At 37.5% G+C, this 24560-nt stretch overlaps 1 protein-coding gene across 1 annotated transcript in view; it reads right to left on the bottom strand.

Moving 5' to 3' along the window:
- The window catches only part of ARHGAP42 (Rho GTPase activating protein 42), a 162154-nt gene that overhangs the window by 29033 nt on the left and 108561 nt on the right, over positions 1 to 24560 (bottom strand). Inside the window, exons 7-14 of the mRNA XM_037377096.1 lie at positions 17674 to 17778; positions 13678 to 13807; positions 9355 to 9455; positions 8937 to 9046; positions 4956 to 5034; positions 4081 to 4120; positions 2042 to 2104; positions 432 to 506 (exon numbers count right to left, since the gene is read on the bottom strand). Of these exons, the coding sequence (XP_037232993.1) occupies positions 432 to 506; positions 2042 to 2104; positions 4081 to 4120; positions 4956 to 5034; positions 8937 to 9046; positions 9355 to 9455; positions 13678 to 13807; positions 17674 to 17778 (703 nt within the window). The remainder of the gene's footprint in view (positions 1 to 431; positions 507 to 2041; positions 2105 to 4080; positions 4121 to 4955; positions 5035 to 8936; positions 9047 to 9354; positions 9456 to 13677; positions 13808 to 17673; positions 17779 to 24560) is intronic.

Below are 24560 nucleotides of genomic sequence, written 5' to 3'. Positions count from 1 at the left end.
TAAAGTAAGCCCAAGCCAACAACAAATGTATTTGGCTTAGACATTCAAACACAGGCACTGCAGTGCCAAATTAGCAAGTGAAAGACTAGAACAACTGTCTATAAACTGAGTTATGCTGTGTTACAGAACTAAGATTTGGAACACTTCTGAAATACGCCAAATGGATACCAATAAATACAACCTGGAAGCTAAAAGAAGAAATGCATTTTATTACTAATTTGCTCATGTTTATCAATGATTACATGTAGAAATTGAATCCTAATGCACATAAGAAACTAGTGAGATGGATCACTCATTTTAAGACTGTACACTCGAAGTGCACATACAAAATTGTAACTAGTATGACATATTCTTCTGAGCACAGGAGTTAAGGCAAAAGGGACCACAGCACATGCACTGCACACTGACAAAGGTTTACTTCAGATACTTACAAAATATAGTATTCATCAGCTTTTGCACCTTGGAGTTTACACCACCTATTCTGTACAGCCCCAGGATTGTAATACCTACATTGGGGAAAACAAGCACAATGAAAATATGGTTATTTCAATATATGCTGATGCATCCTTGCTGTATGTTTTCAAAACATCTGAATGTGTTTATGGAAAATTGTACAATTACATTCCTGAACTACCTTCTGGGATATCAATAAATGCATTCCATTAACAGGGCCCTTTTGCATAGAAATGACCCATACTAGCAAACAAGGATATGGCTGGGAAAATGAAAAATAAGACCCAAAAGCAGTCTTAAAACACATTACATGTCAATAAGTTTTATCTTACCTAGACTTCAGTGGAATTATTATGCATCTATATTTGTTTAGACCATCATCCCTTATAATTAATATTTGATCGATGTTTATAGCAGGAATGATTGGACTCCAAATAGACACATGTACTGTACACTGTTGCAACACTGCTGTTGAGAATTTATATGTTATGCATGGATGCACATGCAAAATAGAGACAAGTCCCAATTTACCCATAAGTTTCCATTGCTGTTTTTTTTTTATAGCACAGACACTAATAACGAATAACGTTTAAAGTGTGACATTCACAACACAGTATTTCAGTATTCCAGTGATGATAATTTTATTGGTTTTACCTCTCTTTTAAAATCAGTGGGATTTAAAAGTTTTCCCTCGTGCCTACCTCAGGTCTTACAATTTAAAAATTGTCCACTTTTCCGCTGAAAACAACATTCCAAAGTCTGACCTCACTTAGATAACCTAGGCAATTTGTTTGGAAATCCTTTCGCCGACCCCCAGAAAAAAATGCAAGCTCTGAATCAGCAGTGATTCAAAAGCTACATAACACTGTTACCTGAAAAACTGAATTCACCTTGAGCTCAATGTTGCACAGAAAGACCACACACCTTCTGGGTTAGAAGAGAGTTGCATAATGACGGTTCAGGGCATGGACAGGAAAAGGCTACCTCTTTTTATGGAAGACAATACAGCCATACATCCTTATTTGGAAGGGTATAATTAAAAACTTGCTGTGAGTTGCAATATATCACATCAGCAGCTGAGTGATTATTACTTTCTTTTTGTATACACCCACTGCCAAAAAAAAGAGTTCCTAAACATTTTACCATGTACAAAATAAGTGAATAAAATGATAGGAGTTATGCTCTGCAAAAATGGTGTTTCAGCAGAGTGTTCATGCCACTTTTTGGTGTTCAGGTTTCATGCCAGAAACCAAAGTTGGGAGCTGAGACTCACTGCAGTTTTACCAAAAGAAAGCATAATTCTGTGCACACAAATTAAATATGTGTGCAAGTGTGAATCAAGCTGCCTAAATAACATCAAATTCAGAAAATCTTTTAAAAGCCCACTTAAATGATACATTAAGAACTTTTGTTGTAACTTGTAGCAACAGTTTTAAGTGTAAAGCATACAGATAAAATGTGAAAAGTACAAACCAAATGATGGACACACTCCAAAGCACAGCTGTAAAACATGTAGGATTAATCAAAGTAGCATTTGAGAAATAATACTTAAAATAATCTAATACGTAATTTGTGATTTAATACACACCTCTTGTTTCTACAGCATGAATACATTTTCTCACAAAGTTGAAACCTGCTTCATTTAAGAACACTATAAAAAGAAGAAAAAAGGTAATTCTTTTCTAACTTATCAATACACAAAATCTCTGTGATTAGCTACATTCACATGTTAGTCAAGAAGAACTGATACACATTTATCCACAAGATTACGACACATTCTGTAATAGTATTCTTGCAGACACACCCTTAGCACTCAAAATCCAGCTTTCTAATCATCAGTGTATCATTAGGAGCAGAATATTTTACCGTCTTTCTCAGAAATCAGTAGCCCCTCTCCACACACAGCTGAAAGCTTGCTGCTTTAATAGGAGATTACTGTATTCCCTTTCCTCTGCTGAGGAAAACACTTTGAAGAGTTCAGGACAGAATAAACAGAATATATTTGTTGGGTTTAATACAACATTCTTTGTTCCTTGCACATGCACATAACCACTCATAAAATGGTAACACAGTAAAACAATCTTTGTTATTGACTTTGATTAGTGATGTTATTTGAAGTGAATGTATTTCTCATTAATTTTTGTATCTTCACTGCTCTAACTAGCTAAATAAAGATCTCAAAGCAGCATATTTGTCACTATTAAAATAAACACTATCATATAAAAAACAGACATAGCGGTTTCAATTTTAGATTTCAGAGTCTCAAATATACCTCCTATAAAGATGTATGTCCACATCTGACACATCTCTCTGATACACACACCCACAGATATATTTAAATTATTTTTACATATTTGTGTTAATATAGTACTATGTTAATAACAAATATGTGTTAATATAAGGTTAATACAATTATAGACATAGATCTCACAGTAACTTTAAATACGCTCATTTTATTACTCAGTGGTGCCTATACACCTAAACCCAAAAAGATGTGATGGGCTGAGGCCAGCTGTATGAGATTCAACAAAGCTGAGTGCCAGGTCCTGCACTTGGGTCACAAAAACCCCAGGCAGCGCTACAGGCCTGGGGCACAGTGCCTGGAAAGCTGCCTGGTGGAAAAGGACCTTGGTGTGTGGCTGAGAGCCAGCTGAACGTGAGCCAGCCATGTGCCCAGGTGGCCAAGAAGGCCAACAGCATCCTGGCTTGTATCAGAAACAGTGTGGCCAGCAGGACAAGGGAAGGGACCATCCCCTGTACTCTGCACTGGTGAGGCCGCACCTTGAGTACTGGGGTCAGTTTTGGGCCCCTCACTGCAAGAGGGACACTGAGGTGCTGGAGCGTGTCTACGGAAGGGCAACGGAGCTGGTGAAGGGTCTGGAGCACAAGTCTGATGAGGAGCAGCTGACAGAACAGGGATTGTTTAGCCTGGAGAAAAGGAGGCACAGGGGGGACCTTATTGCTCTCTCCAACTACCTGAAAGGTGGTTGTAGTAAGGTCAGTCTCTTCTCCCAAGTAACAAGCAAGAGGATGAGGGGAAACGGCCTCAGTTTGGCCAGGGGAGGTTTATATTGGATAAGAGGAAAAATTTCCCCACTGAAAGGGTTATCAAGCATTGGAAGAGGCTGCCCAGGGAAGTGGTTGAGTCACCCTTCCTGGAGGTATTTACAAGACATGTAGATGTGGCACTTAGGGACATGGTTTAGTGGAGAACTTGGCAGTGCTGGGTTAGCAGTTGGACTTGATCTTAAACGTCTTTTCCAGCCTAAATGATTCTATGATTCTATATAGGAGTATTATTGCAACACACTGACATGTATTTATATTTAGGTATACAGACTACTGAGAAACTTTTTACAGTTTTGTTAAATATATTATAGCTTCCGGCCCAATCAAATTTTCTTCCAATTTATGTTTGATAGTAATACAAAAGTTGAAGGCTTTCTCACAGTTTACATAGCTTAGACGTGCTTTCGTGTAACCCAATCATGTAATCCAGCAGTTATTTCATAGCAATAGAAAGAAAACATAAAATAATTAATATTTCTCTCTTACACATACGTATCTAGAAACCATACTACAGAAATATAGCAATATTTGGTCACTCTGTATGAAGAAAGAGCTTACTTTCTTCCTTCTTGCTAATAATGGCTGGCAGCGTGTAGATCTGTGGGAAAAAAAACCACACAAAACACAACAGGTCAGTGTCTGCTTTAAAATCTTTATTGTCAGGTTTATTGGTAGTTGCAACATGCTGTGTATTAGCTTGCTGCTAGGGGAAAGCCAGCCTTGCCTTTCACCTTCTTTAGATGTTTACCCCCACAGCACTCACCCAGGTTAACAGGTGTTGGGGTAGACACCTAAAATGTGTTAGAAATCACATCTGCAGACTCCAAATGGGTTAAATTTCAATACAACTACTGATGTAATTTCTCTACTGTTTCAGTCAAGCAAGCAGCTTGTAAAAACACTCATCTAGCTCATAAAACCAACCAACCATTTTTTTCCCCTTGGATGCAGGTCTGGCATCACCCTCATTCAGTGACTTTTTTAAGAGCAAGATTAATAGTGGGAAGAAATCTCACACAATCCTGTCTCTTCATAAGTTTCAACACATTTTTATGCTCCCTGCAGTGCCTTTCAGGATGGTACTGTTTGCTCCATGATGCTGCCCAAAAGATGGTTTGTCTTTACCAATGCAGAACGTACTACTTCACAAATGTTATGTGAACCATGAATCCTATTAGACAATATGCTATCATATTACTTGAACATTAAATATCTTAACATAATAATATACAAATCAAGTCTTAAATGCATTAATAGTTCTTCTTTCTACTTTGTACCTAACTTTGCTGTGTACTTGGAATAAGTGTCTCAAAAAGAACAGAACGGTATTTGCCTGTACTGTAACACAGCATCTGAAATACATAGTAGCTTCTTTCTTTAATATGTGTGCCATAAAACTGTAAAAAGAAAGAAAACGAAAAAAATATCCTTACTGGTTCCTTTCCATCCATAGCTTCAAGCCACAGTTTTCGGTTGGATTCTGAAAAAGCTTGCAGTGTGATGATTCCAGGTCTGTCAAAAACATAGACATACACTGAAGCTAGTAATTTCGTATCTGAGGGCAGAATCCACATGCATATTGACATGAAGTGAATACAAAAAAGATGGAGAGAAGTTAAAGAAAGCTAATAGCTTCCAACATAACACAGTAACTTCGAGCTCGATTGAAAAACAGGTCTGTTTTTTAAAAGCTTGGTACTGCAACACGTGATTTTAGATGCCTAGTATTAAACACTACAGCCATCTAATAGGTATTAGGCACCTCCATATTGCATGATGAGTTACAAATCTGCAAACAGGATCCCATACAACCCAGTTTTCAGTGGGGAGAGATGCTCAGGGTGGAAAACTTAAGGGCAAGATACATCAGCTCAATTTGACTAAATAGTCTATGCTTTGAGCTAGTTATCTACATTCCTTTCATAGCAAATGAAGAGAAGTAGGTACTTCTAATCTAAAAGCCATCATACCCCATAATAGACATCCAAAGTCAGTCAAAAGAAATGTGCCCTAAAATGGTTGCCTAAAAAGAGCACTTTGAGATGGTATCTCAAGTCTGCAGATGTAAAGCCAACTGAGCTGAGTACTGTCATGGAGCAGGAATTCTTTATTCGAGAGGATTCATAAAACTAGTTCTTTCTGCTGGCTGTGATCTAACTGTTAGGATAGGAGTTAAAAAATAGGCGTATACTCTCTGTTGATGAAGCTTTGACATTGCACAGAAAAGGAGTCATGGGAACCAGTGAAGGGATGAGGGAACCAATTTCAGTCTTTGTTGCTGGAACAACTATATGAACAGACATGTAAATACAAATAATTAGTCTCTACTTGTGATCATAGCCAAATTACTCCTTTAAGAAATGCTTTGAAATTAATTCACTGATTTGCGAACATAGAATGCCCATGAGACAGTCAATTTTAAAAATTCCTGCACCCACACTAGGCTAGTACAACTCTGCTCAAAACTTTCAGCAGACTGTCCCAAACCGTGATTTTTCCATGGTAAGTTCACAAATAAAAGGACACTGTAGTTTTTACTAGGTTTTCATCTTCCACCATAAAAAATAACTACCCAAAACCCCACCATCCTTTTCCCACTTGCTCCAAAAGACCTACACTGTCACTTTCTATTTAAAAAGCATGCAAGAAAGCAATTGGACAATATAAAATATCAAAATGTGTGTTCACACACATACACCAAACCATTCAAGAAGCAGCAAGCCCTGCCCTTACACATAAAAATGCCAAGCGGAGTACTGTTTGCTATCTACTATCACAAGTGTAAAAAATACAGTTAATCCAGATTAAGAGGTATGATTGTTTTTCTGTTTCTGGGTTTGGTTTTTTTTTTGGTTTGTATTTCTATTTTCTATCTATATACAGTCTAAGTTTATTTCTGTTTTAACATTCCATCTTGCTCCCTACTCACAGATTCTTGCCCTAGGAATTTTTCTCTCAAAAACATTTTAGAAATAGAAACTGATTTTTGTTTTTTCTTCTTTCTGACTACTGATTAATATTTAAGTTGGAAAATTGCATTTATACTTGTAGTCCCTTTGGTCAGCATGTACAGTAAGAGCAGAAATTTCTCAGTGTCATTTCACTTCAGGCTCAGAGAAACCTGGTCTTAGCTCTGGGTTTCTGATTCAGTCTGTTGGCCAAGTTTGCAGTCATTGTATATCATGTTTTAACACTCAAATATCTAACACTACAACCTTCAAATATTAGTTTCCTCTAAAAAGACAAACAAAATAACCCCACCAAACAAACTCCAATATGTTTTGAGCTAACTTTCTCTCTAGTTACTGAAGCAGTTGGTAATTTGTCAGAAATTAACACTACATTCAAGGTAAAACATACTTTTTGATGCTACCTCTTTTTATAGCTCCAGTGCAAATAAGATGGTGTGACCTCTAGATTAGTTTTTACAAGTCTGAGCTGAATGTAGGTGTGACAGACACCAAAGTAAATGTTAAATTAATTATGTCAATTAGAAGAGCCGACAGTGTCTGTTCTCCATTACTTGTTCACAAGGGTTTCTTTCAGTTAACATGGCCCTTTCATGAAATGAGATGTGCACATCAGTCTGCGTGGTCTTCCAATTTTTTAATAAAATAATATTTCATGTAACTTTTCCTACAATGTTGCACAAAATATAAGGAGATAATTAGTTCTATGGGATAAAAGTATTTGGAGACAGAATTTACTCAAAATCTTGCAACAAAATCTTGAAGACTGGTGTAGCTGCACATTTTTAAAAAGTTTTTTCATTATGAAAAGTCATACCTTCACATGACTAAGGAAACTCACCTTTTACTAATGCCCATTACTTTTAAAGTTTTTCTGTATTTGGCAGGTGATGTCAAACATTATACTCCAAGTAAATAATATTAAGTCTTGAACTTAAAATTATTTCAAATGCAATCATTATCACAGACTTTTGAATCTTCAGTATTCCAGTCCTGTGCTTATATTTACATCAACTCTCACATTCTTACACATTACTGACATCAGTAACAGCCACTGTATTTTCTCTTTCTTAGGTGAAATCCAAGTTTTACCAACAAAACGTTCAGAAGAGATTAATGTTGCCCCTGTATATGAACTCCCACCAAATATTTCTAGGTATTCCATTGTCTATTTATCTCCCCTGCTGACTTGTAAAAAAAATCACTACTTCCCTGCTGAATACCAAATCAATTGTAAAAGTGAACTTTCCATCAGCCTGGGAAAGTTAGACCCTTACAATAATGACCAGGTAGCTTTGTATCCTACAGCCCTTCCCATCTCCTGCCCAAGTTTCCAGAATGACTTTACCTTGTAGGCCATGCACATTTGTAATCAATCAAAATGTCCAAAGGGAATAAATGATATGCAAGAAGTGCCTGTAACTATCTTTTTAACGAGAACTTGAAGAACTGCAGATGGAACTAATTGTTCTGTGCAGTTCTATTGAACTGTGGACATTCTAGTAGAGCAAGGGAGACAGAAGGGACAACACTCACTTGTGAATACGTTACTATGGTACTGCCACAGATATGTCTAATCAATGCAATTCTACTTAGAAAGAAAAAACCACCAGTTTCAGACTCAACCTGTCAATTCAAGCTTAGGAGCTTTCAAGAGACCAATTAGTCTCAACGTTTGTTCATATAAAATTTCTGTTTCTTAAACCTGGACTCACTTGAAGTCTATTTTAGAAAAATAATGTACTATATTTGAAAGTATTAAAGTAGTTTCAAAATATTCATGTAAATACAGCAGTTCTGAATAGAATTTAAATGACAGTATCAGTCATAAAATAGTTCTTAAGCAAATGACTACAAAAGTCAGTCTATTTATCCGATTTTAAGGGAAAAAATAATTAAATATGTCTCCTTACTCCCAAGCTTGAAAAAAATACTTTTACAAAGCACTGTATACATATACTTCAAATATGAGAAAGCTGTTTTCATTTCTCTTATGTAGTTTTAACATCCAGGAAAAAGAGGGGAAAAATGTTGTAGAAGTAATTTTCAAAAAAGAAAAATTATGTGCTCCCATATATTTCTGAAATAAATAAAGATTGGTACAGAATATGCTTATTAGTAAGTATTTATAAAAGTATTTATGATCTGTTCCTAAAAAAGGGTAGTCAGTTGTGCTACAAGATGGATTCTTACAGAACCTGTATCTGCACACAAATATAATATAGTTAAGATAACACATATGAAATGTAATGATGTTTTTTAGAAAAACAATTTTGAATAAACAAGTACTAAGTCTTGAAAGCCTAGTTTGTCTGGATACAGGCCTATTGAGAAGTATGTGTTCCTATTACAGGAGTAACTATTATTTTTGTTGCAAAATACTTGTTACAAATGCTTCTATTTTTAATTATTTTCAATTTGTTAACACAACAAAAAAATGCAAACCTCTCAAAGACTTCAATATCAAAACAGAAACGTTTGTCAATTGAATCTGTTTTTCTCCTGATGCAAGATTTCAGCTTGAATATTTCTGGTGAGCTTGTGACAAGGCCATTCTATAAAACAAAACAAAACTAAATTAGCACAGCAAGTATGCTGATATACCTTGGCTTCACATCTCAAATTTAACTGTATAAACAGTCCAAAGAACACGTTAAGATGGGGATTAATATTATTTAGGAACATATACAGTAATTCCTCTGTGTATAAATTTAGACTACAGTTAAGAGCTTTCTGTCATATATTTGTTACTTAATCATTATATTTCAGAAACTCCCTAAATTCAAAACTTTACCAGCATCTGTTTCTATGACATGATTATAAGTTACATGTTCATGTATGTGTTCATGTATGTGCAACTCACCACTTTTCCACCAGATTTTGTTTCAGCTATACTCATTGTAAATGTTTTTGTTCCTTTATCGTAAGTGCAGTAATGCTTTACCCATGTAAATCCAAGAGGTCCTAGATTAAAGAGAGACAATATTAAAAATAATTATTTTGGCATTTTATCATTACTTTAGTTGAAGTTAGAATAGAGAAATTAAATGTAACAGCAATCACATGTAGACTAGAGAATAATAATAATAAAACCCCTATTTTTTTTAATGTGAACATGTTGTTCAGGTATAATTTTAAAAAATATTACAGCTTGATAAGGTTACTTAACAAAGTTCCAGCAGACTGATTTTCTTTAGCAACTGAATGGGTAACAGCATTTTACTAGGGTACACAGGCAGGAGACAGGCAAGATCCTGAGGATTCTTCTGCCTAGGAAATAGAGTTGAAGATTTTTTGAACCCAAGTGAAGCACAACGATCCAGTATTACATCCTTGCTCTGAGGGAAACCTTGAAGTCTGCTATTAGATCCAGAAAACTGGATGAAGTCACGAAGTCAAGAGTGCATTTCCCTTTCCTTTCAGAGTTCTTGTCAAAGGTAACAAATACTTTTGGTAGTATCGTAGGGAAGTTATTCTTCCACCTGTTACCTTAAGGGAGTGGGTAAAATGGCATTGGCTCAGAGACAGAATCTTAAGATAGTTGAACACTAACAGGTGATTTCATTGCATGAGTGGAAAGGAAGGAAAGGAACAGTGCACTCTAACCCAACAGTGTTTTAGAGAAGAGGGATATAATGCTAGGTGGCAGAGGTGGCACCTTCAGCAAGAAACACTGGCCTTTTATGTCTTGAAAGGGGTCCTGCTGGGGAAGTGGTGGCTGTAACAGTGGACCTTGTCCACAAACTGACAACTGCACACACTCACAACACCAAAGTAAAATGTACTTAGGGATTCACCAGTCTTTCATTTAGATAGCCACACATGAAATCTATAGCAATCCCCAAGTGCATGGATGTATGCCTTATCCTGCAGAGGTCACACCACGCTACTTCTTAATCCGACTGCAAAGTATAGGCTCTCTGACGCAGAAGATGTTATCACTCCTGGATTACCCAGAGTTTTGCTCAGGCATTGCTGTGAACCTTCAGTGAATCTAAACACAAAACCCTCTTGAGCTTAAGCTAAACGGTGTTTTAAACTTCATCCTCTAACCTAGCTGTAAATACCTGTATTTATAACGTGTTCTTTGCTGCGAGGACATGGAGTACATCCTCCCACTATTTCCGTAATTCTCTCCATGTCCCACAAGTACAGCTAAGATCTCCCACAATTTTCTGGAAAAAACCCCAACGTTTACTGTAGCACAGAGAACAAGATAAGCTCCCGGATTCTTACAGATCCATCTGGAGGGGTGGTGCACTGCAGAGAACAGGACAATTCAGGTTTTTGCAGTGTGACTGCCCCCCCTTGGGTCAGAAGATTATGGCTATAACTGTACTGGTTAATAAACAGTGCTGGCAGCATTCACACTGACTAGGTAACATGAAAAACTCTTCTTGATTTCTGAGGACAGGACATTTAACACAGAGGATGGGATACCCTGGGCAAGCTTGTCTCTGGCTGAGTACAGCCCCATTTTTTTTACTAGCATCGACACAGCTGCTGGGTACTCAGCTGCAGAGAACAAACACAATGGCTGTGTGAAGAGGTACCAAGAAAGAAAATAATTTCTTTCCTCTTGGGTAGCATTATGCTTCAGAGCCTGGCATTCAAACATGGTCCCTCTCTGAGAACCATTGCAAAGGTATATGCCAAAGCAAAATATATATGTATCTAATGCAGTATTGTATCTAGTGTGTGAATTCAGAATAGGAAAGGACTAGATGATACTTTCAACCCACACGTGATTTTCTAATTCACTTCAATGGTAAACACTCACAGGAAAAATAAGACATTAATTTTTTCAAAGTAAAGTATATCTGAACCTTGTAATTCTTTTTAAAATGAAAGAGCTCTGAGTTAAAAAAAAAAAAGTAGTATTTCAAGTGTTTTGTGGTGGTGTTGGTTTTTTTTCAAATGTAACCAGTTAAAATAAAAATGTAAAGTGTTAAAAACAAAACTAATAGTTTTACTATAGATAAAATGGCTTTGCCTTCTAAACGTAGCCTTCCACAAGGGTGGTGGAAATACAAGAGACTGCATCAGTCTTGTAAGTCAGATGTCTGGCAACCCAGAAATGTAGATGTGGAAATTTGCATGGTCTGTGATGTCAGCTTGGAGAAAGTTCTCCCATTGCCTGCTTTTTGCAGGAAAGTAATGTCATGAATTGAAAAGTCAACTAGTTACCCACCCTCAGAAGTTAGCTGTTCTGTTCCCATATTTAAGCTTATTTTCACATAGCAAAACAAAATCTATAATTACTCTGCATCAATTTTTCCTCTGATGGCATTTCATTAAATGTTTCAGCGTATATAAGGATGAACACTCCCAAAGCAGTTCTAAGTGAGTTTAGAAGTCACCCGTTTTTCATTAAAAAAGTGTAGCAAGACACCTACATTGCAACTTTAAGTCTGTCACTCATGGCCATCCATCTGAATGAAAACATTTTATGTCCTACTGCCATTTAAAAAAAAAAACAAAACCAAACATATTTGCCACCATGCATACCAGTAATAAATATATACAGGATTGACTTTCAAGAATAGCAGATGTTCAACCCCATTACCCATAATTTGACAAGAATTTATGGGATGATAGTTGTAGGAAAGTAAACCTGCATGACAAGGAAATATACAACTAGTACCTTTCCTACTGACACAGATATTACAGACCCTGTTACTCTTACTCCAGAATAAATTAATGAACAAATTTCTTTTCAGTAAAAGGATGTCAAGTTGACCTCTCACTATTTAATGAAGCACAGCATGTGTCCAATATTTCACTCCTTTTCTCCCTCTCCCATTACCAGAGCTCAATGTAATTTCCACTTAACACAGGTTTCTTTTATTATTATTACTCAATTAAAACATAGAGGGTCTTCTTAAAACTTTCAGTGCTAATAAGAGTGGCTGATGTTAACTGATAAGCATTGAGGCTTCTTTCTTTTAGCTCACATATAGAATAAAGATTAATTTAATGAAAAATCAGTTATCTATAACTCCATGTGGTCTCTTTGGCGCAGTTATCACCTAAAAACAAGCAGTGAAGAAGATATCCTCAAAACTGAGGTCAAGTGGGGTCAAATCTGACACAGGAGTTCTATATCCAGATGGCTTCTATTTATTTTTAGATTGAGAAATCAGGTGTAAAGTTGCATTTAATAATTTTTGCATGAACATCCAACTTGCATGAGAATGTACACACTATCTCAAAACACCGCTACACAATCCGCTAGTGTCAGGTTGATTCCACAGCAAATACAAAATTTTTTAAATAAATATATAAATCTGGGTATCCCATGCAATGAAAACTATTTTACTGGGGGTTTTGTATGATCCTGCCTAACATAGCTAGTTTGGCTTGGTTTTCTGTACTGGCTAGAGTGTAAATCACTGACAGCTGATACTTCAGCTGATGTATAGTTTTGAATTCTCTCCTTTGCCTTCTCACTTATTTCCTGGTTCTGTTTTCATTCACCACTTGATGTACTGCTAGGCTCTTCCAAGTACTTTCAGCCACTTACGACAACTTTAGTTCTATAGCTTCATTTAGTTCATCATTTCATTCTCATGTTTTATGAAGTGAATAGAACACAGGTATAGATTTGCAGCTATTTTGGAGCCGACAGACTGTATTTAGATTACTTTTCTTTTTCTTACATCTCTGTTTTTCATTATGTGCACATTCATTTACTCTCAAGGTGGCTGGGTCAAGTGGAAATTCCTGGTACAAGGTGGAACTTGCTCCTGCTGGGTGAACTATATAGGCCCTGTTCAGGCACGGAAAGTACCTGAGGCAGCAGGCTTTGAAAGGTAGAGCCAAAGCAGAGTGCTGAGATCTTGCAGCTTCTGCAGCAAGGTGTAGGGTAGCCAGCCAGAGCAGAGCTTGCTACCAGCCACTGAGGTGACCCATAGCAGGCACCTACCCACAAGGACAGAGGGAAGGAGTTGCGTTGCTTACAAGTGTTTTGATCACCATCCCATCTGACTGTAGCTACTCTATAAGAGCTTTTTGAAAAGTCAAACACTTTTGAACCTCTCAATCATTTGGAAAGCAACTACAGCAGAAGTCTGCAGATATTCAAACAGAGAGCTGATGTGTTGTCTTGCTAACTGAACCATTTTCTCATCTTTGCATGTTGCTATGCCTTTCAAATAAAATTAAAAGGTACAACTGTTTTACTCACGTTTCTCCTGCACATAGAGATAGCCTTCCATTGTCCATTGACTTGGTGGTCTGTAATCCTGGTTGGCCGATTTCATTCTTTGCATGAGTCTCTCCACTTCCTGCCTAGTGCTTTCAAAATTATTCCGTGTCTAATACCCGGAAAAGGAAACAAACAAAAAATCCTCATCATGTCATGCAAGTACTAAAACAATAATGAAGAACTAGTTAGTCATAATGCCAAGAAAACTGTATCAGAGACCAACAGAAGCACTTGACAGAGACAAAAGGAGAGAAAAAAAACCCAATAAAGAATAATACCTTTAATTTCTCTAGAAGCCTAGGAACAACATAGTAATAAAGAATTCAATGTCAGCACACAAGTGTAAAGGAAACATAGTTGAGAACAGTAACATTCCTCTTTCTGCAGGTCACTGAACCTCAGAAAGGAGGTCATTTCATATCTTTAGGTATGCTTACATAGTATTCTGCAGACAGGTGCACGCTTTCTCTCCATGTATTTTAGGATACACAGATGGAAGTCAGGCTAAACTAGAAGCTGCTGATAGCATAGCTCCAGGTATTAAGTCCCACTGCACAACTTGAGGTACAGCACAGAAAACACTAGTTTGGGTTAACGCCAGGCTAATGTCTCCAGGCAGCTGCAGTGTCTCCACATGTGGAAGCGACAAATGTACTGTGCATCCGTATCTGCAGTAATACCACAGCTGCTGATACTCAGAACAGTCAGGTTACTGGCAATGTCATGAACAGTTTTTGATAGGACTATGCAACCACCACAGTAAAGAATAACATAAATATGCTAGGTAAGAAACAGGTCACAAGTGGCAAAACTGTGCCAAAAACATGGAAGTGTCTACCCTAAATATTGTGTGTGTAAGCAGGCAAACAATTAGGTAGCAAGGTGGGTTATTTACATTTGCTAGTATCTATATGCATGTAAATGGACATTTTTTCCTATTGAATTCAGTGAGGCCAGGGTTTCCCTCCACGTACCTGGCACGATATAGTAAAGGAGCATTATTATCAGATGCTGTAAGTTCGATAGGTTGCTACCAACATACCAGGTGTTGAACATTTTGTCCTACAGGTAGTAGGGAAGAATTTTATGTTTCTGCAGTCATCTTATAGACTCTAATCCTGACTAGTCAGAAAGATGTTTTCAGGATTTTACACCCTGGTAGAATATTTTCCCCTTTTTGCGGACCGTTCATGGAGCTGCACAGTAGTATAATAATACATGTTACATCTTCTTGAAGACATACATTATTATTAGAGAGGGAGGTAAAATTCTTCCCTGAACTTTTCAGATTATATCCTTAGGATGAAATATCACTTCAGACCGAACTTAACAGAGATCATTTTGAGACCTTCAGGAGGGACATGCCATTGAAGGGAGGAATGTCTTGATTCTGAAAGCTTACCTCTCTTTGTCTATTAATTAATTAATATGTAATGACTACTTTTAAGTAGCCAGGACTTTGAATCAAGTTATAGAAGACAAAGCCAAATGGACAAACAAAGAGGCCACCGGCCAGCTGAAACAGGGAAAGTGAAAACAGGTCATGCTAGGACATGGTGACCTGATAAGAGCTGTCAGTCTGCCACTGCTCTGCTACTCCTACGGCTCTTACTGCTCCTACTCTAACCTGTAGGACAATTTTAAGAACAGAAACAGCAGTTTGGATCAACTATTCTCCAAGACCTTAAAACACAATGCAATGGAGAAGAGTACTTTTGAGAGATACAACAGACAGGCTGAACACAATTTTCCCTGAACTCTGTCCTCAGTTTGTCTTTCTCTACATAAATTATTTCACTTCAGTCTGAGGCCGGGTGATCCTCTGAGTGACAAATCAGTGGACAGCCAAGCTAGCAAAAGGAAGATGTGGATCTAGATCTGGAGTCAGAATTCAAACTTTTGTATAACAGCAGTGAATGATGTACTGTATCCCACTATATCTTCATGTACATGTTTCTCTGATGTAGAAATATAATACAAAATATCATAATACATCGTTCCTTCTGCCGAACTTTACATCTCCCTCTACCTCTGCAGTCTATTTAAAACTTCAAGTTGCACTTATTTAATATTTAAGAAGAGATTAAGTTTAACTATTTCTTAATTAACACTGAAATTGAAAAAATCTGTTAATAATTCTGTTTCTCTAGATATGCACATAGAAGATCCCAACTTATTCTAACTTACAATGCCAGTTTTGCCCTGTGCTGTGGGCTCACACTCCTCTCAGAACCTGCCTTATTAAACAAATCTCTGGACTGAAGCATGTTTTTCACCCTTTCACTGAAACTGTGCTGTGCAACAACACTGACCCCTTGTGCCTTTACCTGAAAAGTCTCAGTAGCAAACCAAAAGTAGCAAATAAATAATTTGAAAGGACAAACAAGGAGCTGAGATGCCCTACAGACATACAACATTTGCATTTTGATCCAAAAGGAAACGGTTAATCACATAGGAGTTTTTGCATTATTTCATCAAGCAGCATTTTAAACGGGATCTACGGCTATATATAAACCACAGACATAAAAGGGGAGGGGACCACGGAGGTGTGCTGTGCATGTTTAGTTGCAGCAAAGCCTGGAAGAGTGCAGTACTCCTAAGAATGCAGACCTACATTAACAGTGCCAAGGCAATGCTGTCTTCCAACTTCAAGCCAACATACACCTCTCTAATGGCAAGCTGCTACAGGGAAAATGCCGGTATTTTATTTTCCAGTAACCCACACTAACAGTAAACCCCAACCTCTTTATTACAATAGCCATTGCGCACAGTAAGGTGCTTTTGTACTCCCAGACCTGTTTCATATTGCCTAAGTTCAGCGGCCAAGGAACTATCTAGAAAAGCTGATGTCAGATCTTCTAAACTGCTGTAGATTCTTTGACTCTACTGCAGCTACAAAAATTTCTGTTGGGTGAGTACCTTTACTTGAAAGAATGGAAAAGAAATGGAGTAACTGCAAAAAATACAGCATTTGGAGTAAATGATACAATATCTTCACTTTTTTTTTTTTTATTTGTTCTGTACTTTGACATTACTTGTCACAAAAAATGTAGGGCTGGTCCAATATTAACATGTTGAAATTCACTTTTTGCCTTAAAAGCAAATGACAGTTGTTTAATGCAAATCAGGCGTAAAAATGTTTTCTATCTACTTACTTGTATGTCCTTGTAAGTGTAACATCTTGAGTTACACAGTGAAATAAATATACACTTGTATACAGCAACTATGATGAGTAGAGAAGTACATTGATTAAATGCATTTTTGTTATTTCTGAAAGCTATGGAATTTTCAGGTACAGTTCACCTTGAATGGCTCTTACTACCAAGTTCAGACCAATCTACAGCAAAAGATCCACCTTCTCAGTTGAGAGTAAGTCTCTACACAAATAGCAGATCCTTTCTTCCAGTGGAACTTAATGCTTGTGAGAGCTGCTCACTGTGGAAGAAGTCCCCACCAGTTCTTTGATGCTCCAAAGAATGGCTTCCCAAATATGCTTTATATATAGTGGGAAGCTAGCAGACAGCAGGACAAGTTTTTCATGGCTATTTGTGATCTGAAAGAAACAAACTGCATCATTCTATACCAGTTGGAGCATTTCTGGGACATTCGCCTACTCCAGAAGACAGGTCCCACACTCAAGAAAGCATTTACACATGTTTAAACCTATCTGGACTACTTGTTTTCTAATCACAGCTTGGCTGCTGTCCTCATTTTCTGGTTCTCACTCACAAAATTTTGAACCTGAAAAACATAAATTAACTATCTGAAGTTTAATTTTTCTGAAGTTATTTGTTGACAGGAACCTTGATTACATCAACCTTACCAAAAATAACTTTTACCTATTCACATATTATTTTGATTTCAGCTTACTGAAACATAGCAAGATTTAGAGTTCCAATAAAGTTCTATGAGGCTACTTTAATATCCTGAAATTAAATTAGCAAACAAAATGGCATAAATACAAATCATCCTTACGTTCTGCAAATTGAACTGGAGTTGCTGCTTGTATGGTGCAAACTCCTGAGCCAGTTCATATCCTTCATGGTAAAATGTAAATAATCCTTGAAGAAAGGCCAAGAGCTGAAAAAGTAAAATTGAGAAGCGTTATATATTTTTAACATATGCTCGTAATGCTATATAACACAAAGATAACAGAACATACACTAACTTACGAGGAATAGGTATTGCCTGAGACAGTGAAAAAATAGGCTTTGGCAACTGCTATGCACTTCTTCCATTGAGATGGATATTAGAAAGTAAAAACTAAGGACACTTTATTTTCTGTTAGTTTTCAGCAGCAAAATACAGTAATCAATCAGCAAAACACATTCTGCATCTTAGCTCCTGGAACACACCAAGCTTTCACTACTTGCAAGAGCAAAGTTTTGCTGAGAAAGGAATCCATGGCCAGACCTTAAGAGAGAGAGGAGTTAAACAGGCTTTTGCACCATGCAGTTGTCAATTCCATAATAATTTAATTCACTGTCCTAGTAATTTTATCCACTATTTCAGCTGGAGTCTTTGATGGTGTGCATTCTCCAAGTTCATACTTTCAGAGTTTAAAGTTTTCTTCAAAATTTTTTTCACTGTCTTCATAGCAATTGCTTGGGCTATGACCTATTTTCTACAAATGAGACTCCTGAAAGTATGCTTTGGACAGCTTAACACAACACAAGGAAACCAGACTACTTCTTCCTGCTCTGAACAAAATGCAAACCCTATCTGGTATGTCTGTGAGTGACTCCAACAGAACAGTTGGAAGTCTGTACTTATCCAGTTGAAAATTATTTTTAAAGTTAGCTTTACAATAATGTTTAAGTGGTAAAAAGTGCAACTAGTGTTAGCTGTTGATTTAATGTATTCCTACCACCTATTAGTTTTCAAAGCCTTGTTATTCTGTTCTAAATTTTAAAAGTGCTTTGACATTGCTGTAAACCATCTTACCTGCTATTAAATAACATGAATTTAATTTTTCATTATGGACTGGGGTTTTTTATATATATAATTCAGTTTACAAAAAACAAGTAAAGAAAACAACAACAAAAAAAAGAGAGATTAACTTGGATGTACAACAACAAAAGCTGTAATAACAGTTCGGATTTATTTTAGTGTATTACAGCCATTGAAGAGCTAATCATCTAGCCTAAGCAACTGACTGTCCAGGCTGCCTCCTAACTCAGTAAAAAACCACAGGTATTCAAGACCATAATTCTTTTTCCTTTTTCAGACTTTTCTCTCAGGATGGGATGAATGATCCAATGGAAACATTTATCTCTCTCCATCGACTATTGAAGTAGCCTAGACTCAGGCAACAAAAATTCCTTCATTCATATTTAATGCACTTTTCTTTGTGTTACCAATACCATAGATTACTGTAAGTGAAACAGCTTAAAAATGTAGCTTTTACTGTGTTTATATTTTCTCTAAATTTACACTCAGCCCTACTTGAAGAAATTGTTCTGCCTCCCTCCTTCCTATTGTTCACCAAGAGACTGCTGTACTAAGGTAACATACGTATTTCAGGGGAATAGCTAGAATAATTTTTTTTGCCATTTTAGAGCCCCATCCATTCCAGCATTGCAAGACATTCCACATCCTTTAACAAGCGAACTTCCACAGCTTGACAGATGAGAGATCAAGGATGCAGCACACTGAGCAGAGGAGCTAACATGAAGGCTTGCTGCTACCAGACCAAAGTCTTGCTCTCCCCTTCCCGTTCTGTCTTGTTCCCCATTCAGCTTTTGTCACACATCCCACACATCCTTGTGCCAGCTCTGGCATCACTGAACCCTTCAGTGAGCACCTCTGTCTTGGGAAGGCTGCTGTTTTGCTGCATTAGGAAATTAAAGCAGTTTGAGGTTAATACACCATCAGTCCGACACAAACAGAAGCATGAAGGCATGGCTTGGAGAAGGACTTCACCCTTGGTTTTTACCGGCATTGCAGGATCAGATGAAACCCTGGCCTCAGGCTGAGGTGGTGAAAGCCGATGGCTGCCCAGTAAGTTGGTCACAGAGCCTGAAGAACTGAGAAGATCCTTGGGCATAAAAGCCTCTTTTTGTGAGGCCTCTACAATGGGTGTGAATTCCTCAAACACTCCACTATCAAACAAACAATGCAGGCCACACAGTCAAGTAAAGGGCTCCACAGCTTGTATAAATTGTCTCAGCTTTACACCATCATCTGTCCAGCTGAAATCATTACCTCAGCTAAGGACCTGGCCCTGAAAGTCTCCTACTGGTTATTCAAGTGGTTCTAACAAAGGTCCAAATACAACAATTTATCTTAAAAATCTCTGATTATGTAAACACATAGGAAGAGCTCTATAATTTTAAGGGTTATAATGTAATTCTAGAATTACATAAAAGAAAACTAATCTTCCTTTTTTAGAATTAAAGTATAAAATAAGTAGGTAAATTATAATTAAGGCTTTGCTCTGGCTCCAGCTGTACAAAGCCCGTGCCCACAGTAATAGATGCAGTTACTCATGAGCGTCCCCAACTACAGCTCCTTCAGATACAGCAGCATAACTACTCTTGTGCTTACTCTGACTTTGTTCGGTCAAAAAGGACATGGACTAACTTAACCTGTAAGTAGGAGCTTGCTGCTAAACCCACTCCTTTCAGCTGAAGAAGCACTGCAGGAAAACTGCAGCCAGACCAGAACATTACAGTACACCAAAATTACAGCAGAAGAACTAGTGAAAGAATCTTTCAGTATGTCAGCTTATGCCTGAATTTTAAAGATCAGTTTAAAGGGCATTTCAGGAGAATGCACTATAGACTGTTTAAATTTCAGCTTCAATACTTGAAGAAAACTGTTTTCCACCATACAAAATGCTTTTATGGAGTATGAGAAGAAATACTGAGGAGGAAAATATTTAACACAAGATGGCAGCAAAGCTGAATTTATCAGAAAGCAAAAAAATAGCAAAAAAAAAAACCCAAACCCCGAGAAAAACCTGAATGCATTTTAGTTAAAGTACTCCTTAGGTATTCTGGCAGTTGTGCATTGCAGAGGGTCTGGCCTTGAGTTTCTCTTGACAAACACTCTCTAAGCACTTAGAAAAATGGGAATAAAAGTAAAAATATGCTTATTTTGTGCAAGCCCTAAGCCAGTTTATTCAAACTCTTTGTTGAAATAACTGATACTAAGGATGGTATTTGCTTCTATGTAAGTGTCACGAGTGGTGGAAGAAGAGGGATCAGAAAATGGCCTGTGCGCAATGGGCCTGTGCTGTTAAGGCATCTTCATAACCACTTCCATCAGGACAGGTACAGCCATAGCATCGCATGGAAGAGATCTAAAAGCCAAGGACATCTGCCTTAGGCTTATGCTCACAGTGGGGTTTTCTTGTTGCTGGTGTTAGAAGTGGCACTGCTGCTAAAGGCAGGCTCATAATTTAAAAAAGATTTATATTAAATAATAAAGAAAAGAAAAACAGCCCTCTTTTTCTTTGAAAAAACATTTTCAGAATGTATTTTGAGGTGGTCTTCACATATAAAGAGGTGATTTGTTTCACCAGACATCACATACGATGCCTGATGTGTTCATATTAACAATTTTTCATTTCAGCAAGTCCCTTACAGTTACCTCATTCTGAGTATCTAATCGGTCACATCAATAAAGAGCGAGGTCTGAACTCTGTAATACCATTGTACTCACTACCCCAGTGCCATGAGGATTTCAACACAGAACCTGAAACAAAATCCAACTACTTCTTGAGACTTTATTTATTTTTATGTAGAGCTGGTGACCTCAAGACTGCCTGGTCATTTCATTCTCACAGGAAGAAGACTGTACTTAGGTTTCGGATAGGGGAGGAATTTAACCTTTGGCCTGTAGCACATCAGCCAGAAGTCTCTGTCTCCCTGGTTTCATTTTATTTATAAGTAGATAGCACTTATTCATCAGATTAAAGTGAATGCAGTTAATAATGTAGAAAATCCAAGAAAAGAGAAACTGAGTTTCAATGTCCACAGCGAGATCTCACAGGACTGCATGCAATTACAGGCAGGGTTTGTTGGTTATTTTTTTTTCTTTATTAAATAAACACTTCTGGGCTTTTGTGACATTTAACGGACCACCCCTCAGATTTCAGATAGCTTACTGCTTATGAACTCTGCTCAGATTTCTACAGGCCAAAGAAGTCCTGGCATTGCTGAGGGACAAACTGGAGCTCTAGGAAGGTGTCTGTATTTCTGTTAAGTGTAACACCCTCAGAAAGCAGCGTTGCTTTGGACTAGCTTCTGTGGGCCCACAAGGGCAAAGCTAGGATGAGAGATTATTGTCACTTACTTTGCTTTGTGTTTAACCTGCTGTAAAGTAAATTTTAACATTAAGTTGTCCCTGAGAAAAAAATTAAATTAATGATCCATATGAAAAGCTTTAGGGTTGGTTTTGTTTCTTTTCCTTGGAAAAAAATCAAGATCTAGGAGGATCACAAATACGCAGCTGTCAGTTACACTAGTACACATTAGCAACAACTTCAAACAAGATGCAGAGAACAGCAGAGAAATCCAGGGCCTGAGGAGAAGCTGCATAAACCTACTCTAAATATTATAATCCTCTATTCAGAGTATGAATCATTAGCATTTTGTACCTTAATATCTCTCCCCACCCTCCTCCAGGAAGGAACGCACGCCACTCTTAACCAACTTAAGCTGTCCTACAGTCCTAGGTGTAACCCACCCCACAACTTTTGCTAGGCTGCTCCTCCCACTCTGGTTCCCAGACCACCCTTATCCTTTAGCACAGACAAGCCGAAGATCTTGGAAGAAGCTCCAGCAAATCATTTGCATTTCAAGTTCTATTCCCATGTCATGAACTTATCCTTCTTCCACATAGGCATCACAATTTCCTCCTTCACTGCACTAACAGCCTTTCTTTTATTTTGTTAAATTTTCCTTCAATCAATTAGCGACATGTCAGGCTGTGAATTACATGGAGACATGACGCTGAGCTGATAAATCAGACACATAAGGAGCACATGCACTAGAATGCTCCACAACCAGCAGAGCTCCTGAGGAAGAACGCCTATATAGACACAACACAAGGCATCTTCTAGCATCTGAACATCTGCAGAGCACACAGAGGAAAACTATAATACGGCAATTCTTTTGATATGTGATTTTAAAGTGTTAGGCTACATCCTTATCTACTTGCATCTAGGAGCACATGTTCAAACTGCCAACATCACTTACATAAACTATGCATTTTTAGAAAGTCTATTTTGAAGACTTTCTTTTTTTTCTTTGTCTCATGGTATTGCTGACGTGTATTACAATTTACTTGGCATACCTTGTCTTATGGGTTTTAGTAAATGCTTTTATTCCAGCATGTTGTATGCAACAGACTAGAAAAAAAATTTAAAAATTAAAGGTTCAAAATTCTGCAACTGATGTTACAATTTAAGCTCCATTTATATTCAGATTGATTATAGAAAATTCACACCTGGAGCCAGAAGACACTGCCTGCAAGGGCTATCATTACCCAGTCACCAGAGTATTTGCCATACCTCCCTCTGGAACATCAAGTAATGACCTGTGTCCAACAAACAGCATACTGGGCTAACATGCCTACTGATCTGACACAGGATAGCAACTGATCCACTAAAAAGTAAATTTTGCATACTACATGTGTACACCTGGTTACAGAAACACCCAGGTCTACAAGACTGAGTTTACCAGTAACCTTCCCTGCTTGCTTGCTCGCTCAGTATTAGCACTGGTGACCTGATAAATCGCTTTTTGATTTCGGTAATTCATAGCTGCTGCTGTGATGGCTGACATAATGTGGGTACAGCTCCTGGTCAAAAGGATAAAGTTCAGTATCTGCAGCTAAAATACATAAAATCAAATTTGTTTTTTCTCTCTGTCTAGCACAATAGGATGAAAGATGTCCTATTTTAACTATATGCAATTGCACAGTAACATTTCCCAACGTACAAAGCCTTCTCAATACAGAAATTTTCTATTGCTTTAAAGGAACATAAAATCTCCTATACCAGGGTCAGAGCTAGGTCAAGATTGCTAGATTTTTCCAGGATGTGAGAGTTTTGCAGAAGTAGACAGAGAAAGACACTGGATTAATCTGTGACAGGTAGAAAAATGTTCTTATTTAGGAATTTGAGCAAAGTTTTAATCTCTAAGATATGGCAGCTGTATGCCATAAAGATAGGGTTTCTATAAGTACTGCTTGCTGAATCCAGGTTCATTAGTTTGCATCAATGTCAAACATTCACTGTACTATACATTCTCATCTCATGGAAAGGAGGCACCTAAGAAGCTCTTCTTAATGATATTGGGTGTTAGACATGTAATTCAACCTGTTTCACAGTCAGGAGTGCTGTTTCGGTTAGTTATAAGGAAGCTGGAAGATGGTGTGGAAAGAGAAAAAAAGAAAAATACTTGTCATGTTTCTCTTTCACAACTGATGCTCTGCTACACTCAGTGTGCTTAATGGGAAGGGACAGATGACACTGGAAGTTCTCTGTCAAGGGCTACAGGTACTAACTAAATAAGGAAACTGGTAAGCTAGTCCTGTATGACATGACCAGTAGCAATACTATTAATGTGCCACAGAAATATGCTAGCACATCATATCCAAGCAGCTTTTGGTATTAACTGACGCAGAAGATAGTTCGAGGTGGAGGGTGGAAACACAGTCCAAGAGAAAATCCAAGATCTAGAGATGAAACTTTGAAATCTTCTCTTTTATGGCATGTCAACGTATAATTTCTTCTATATGCAAAGTAAACTAAAGACAAATGACTCCACTACCAAAAAAACCAAACTTACCCATCCTACACAAAAACTTACTATTCCCTTTATTTCAAGCGTAACTCAGAAAAGCATAGGTAT

The sequence above is a fragment of the Falco rusticolus genome, chromosome 2 (genome assembly GCF_015220075.1).
Source record: "Falco rusticolus isolate bFalRus1 chromosome 2, bFalRus1.pri, whole genome shotgun sequence".
In the NCBI taxonomy this organism is placed as follows: Eukaryota; Metazoa; Chordata; class Aves; order Falconiformes; family Falconidae; genus Falco; species Falco rusticolus.
This window is presented reverse-complemented; position numbering and strand designations above follow the sequence as displayed.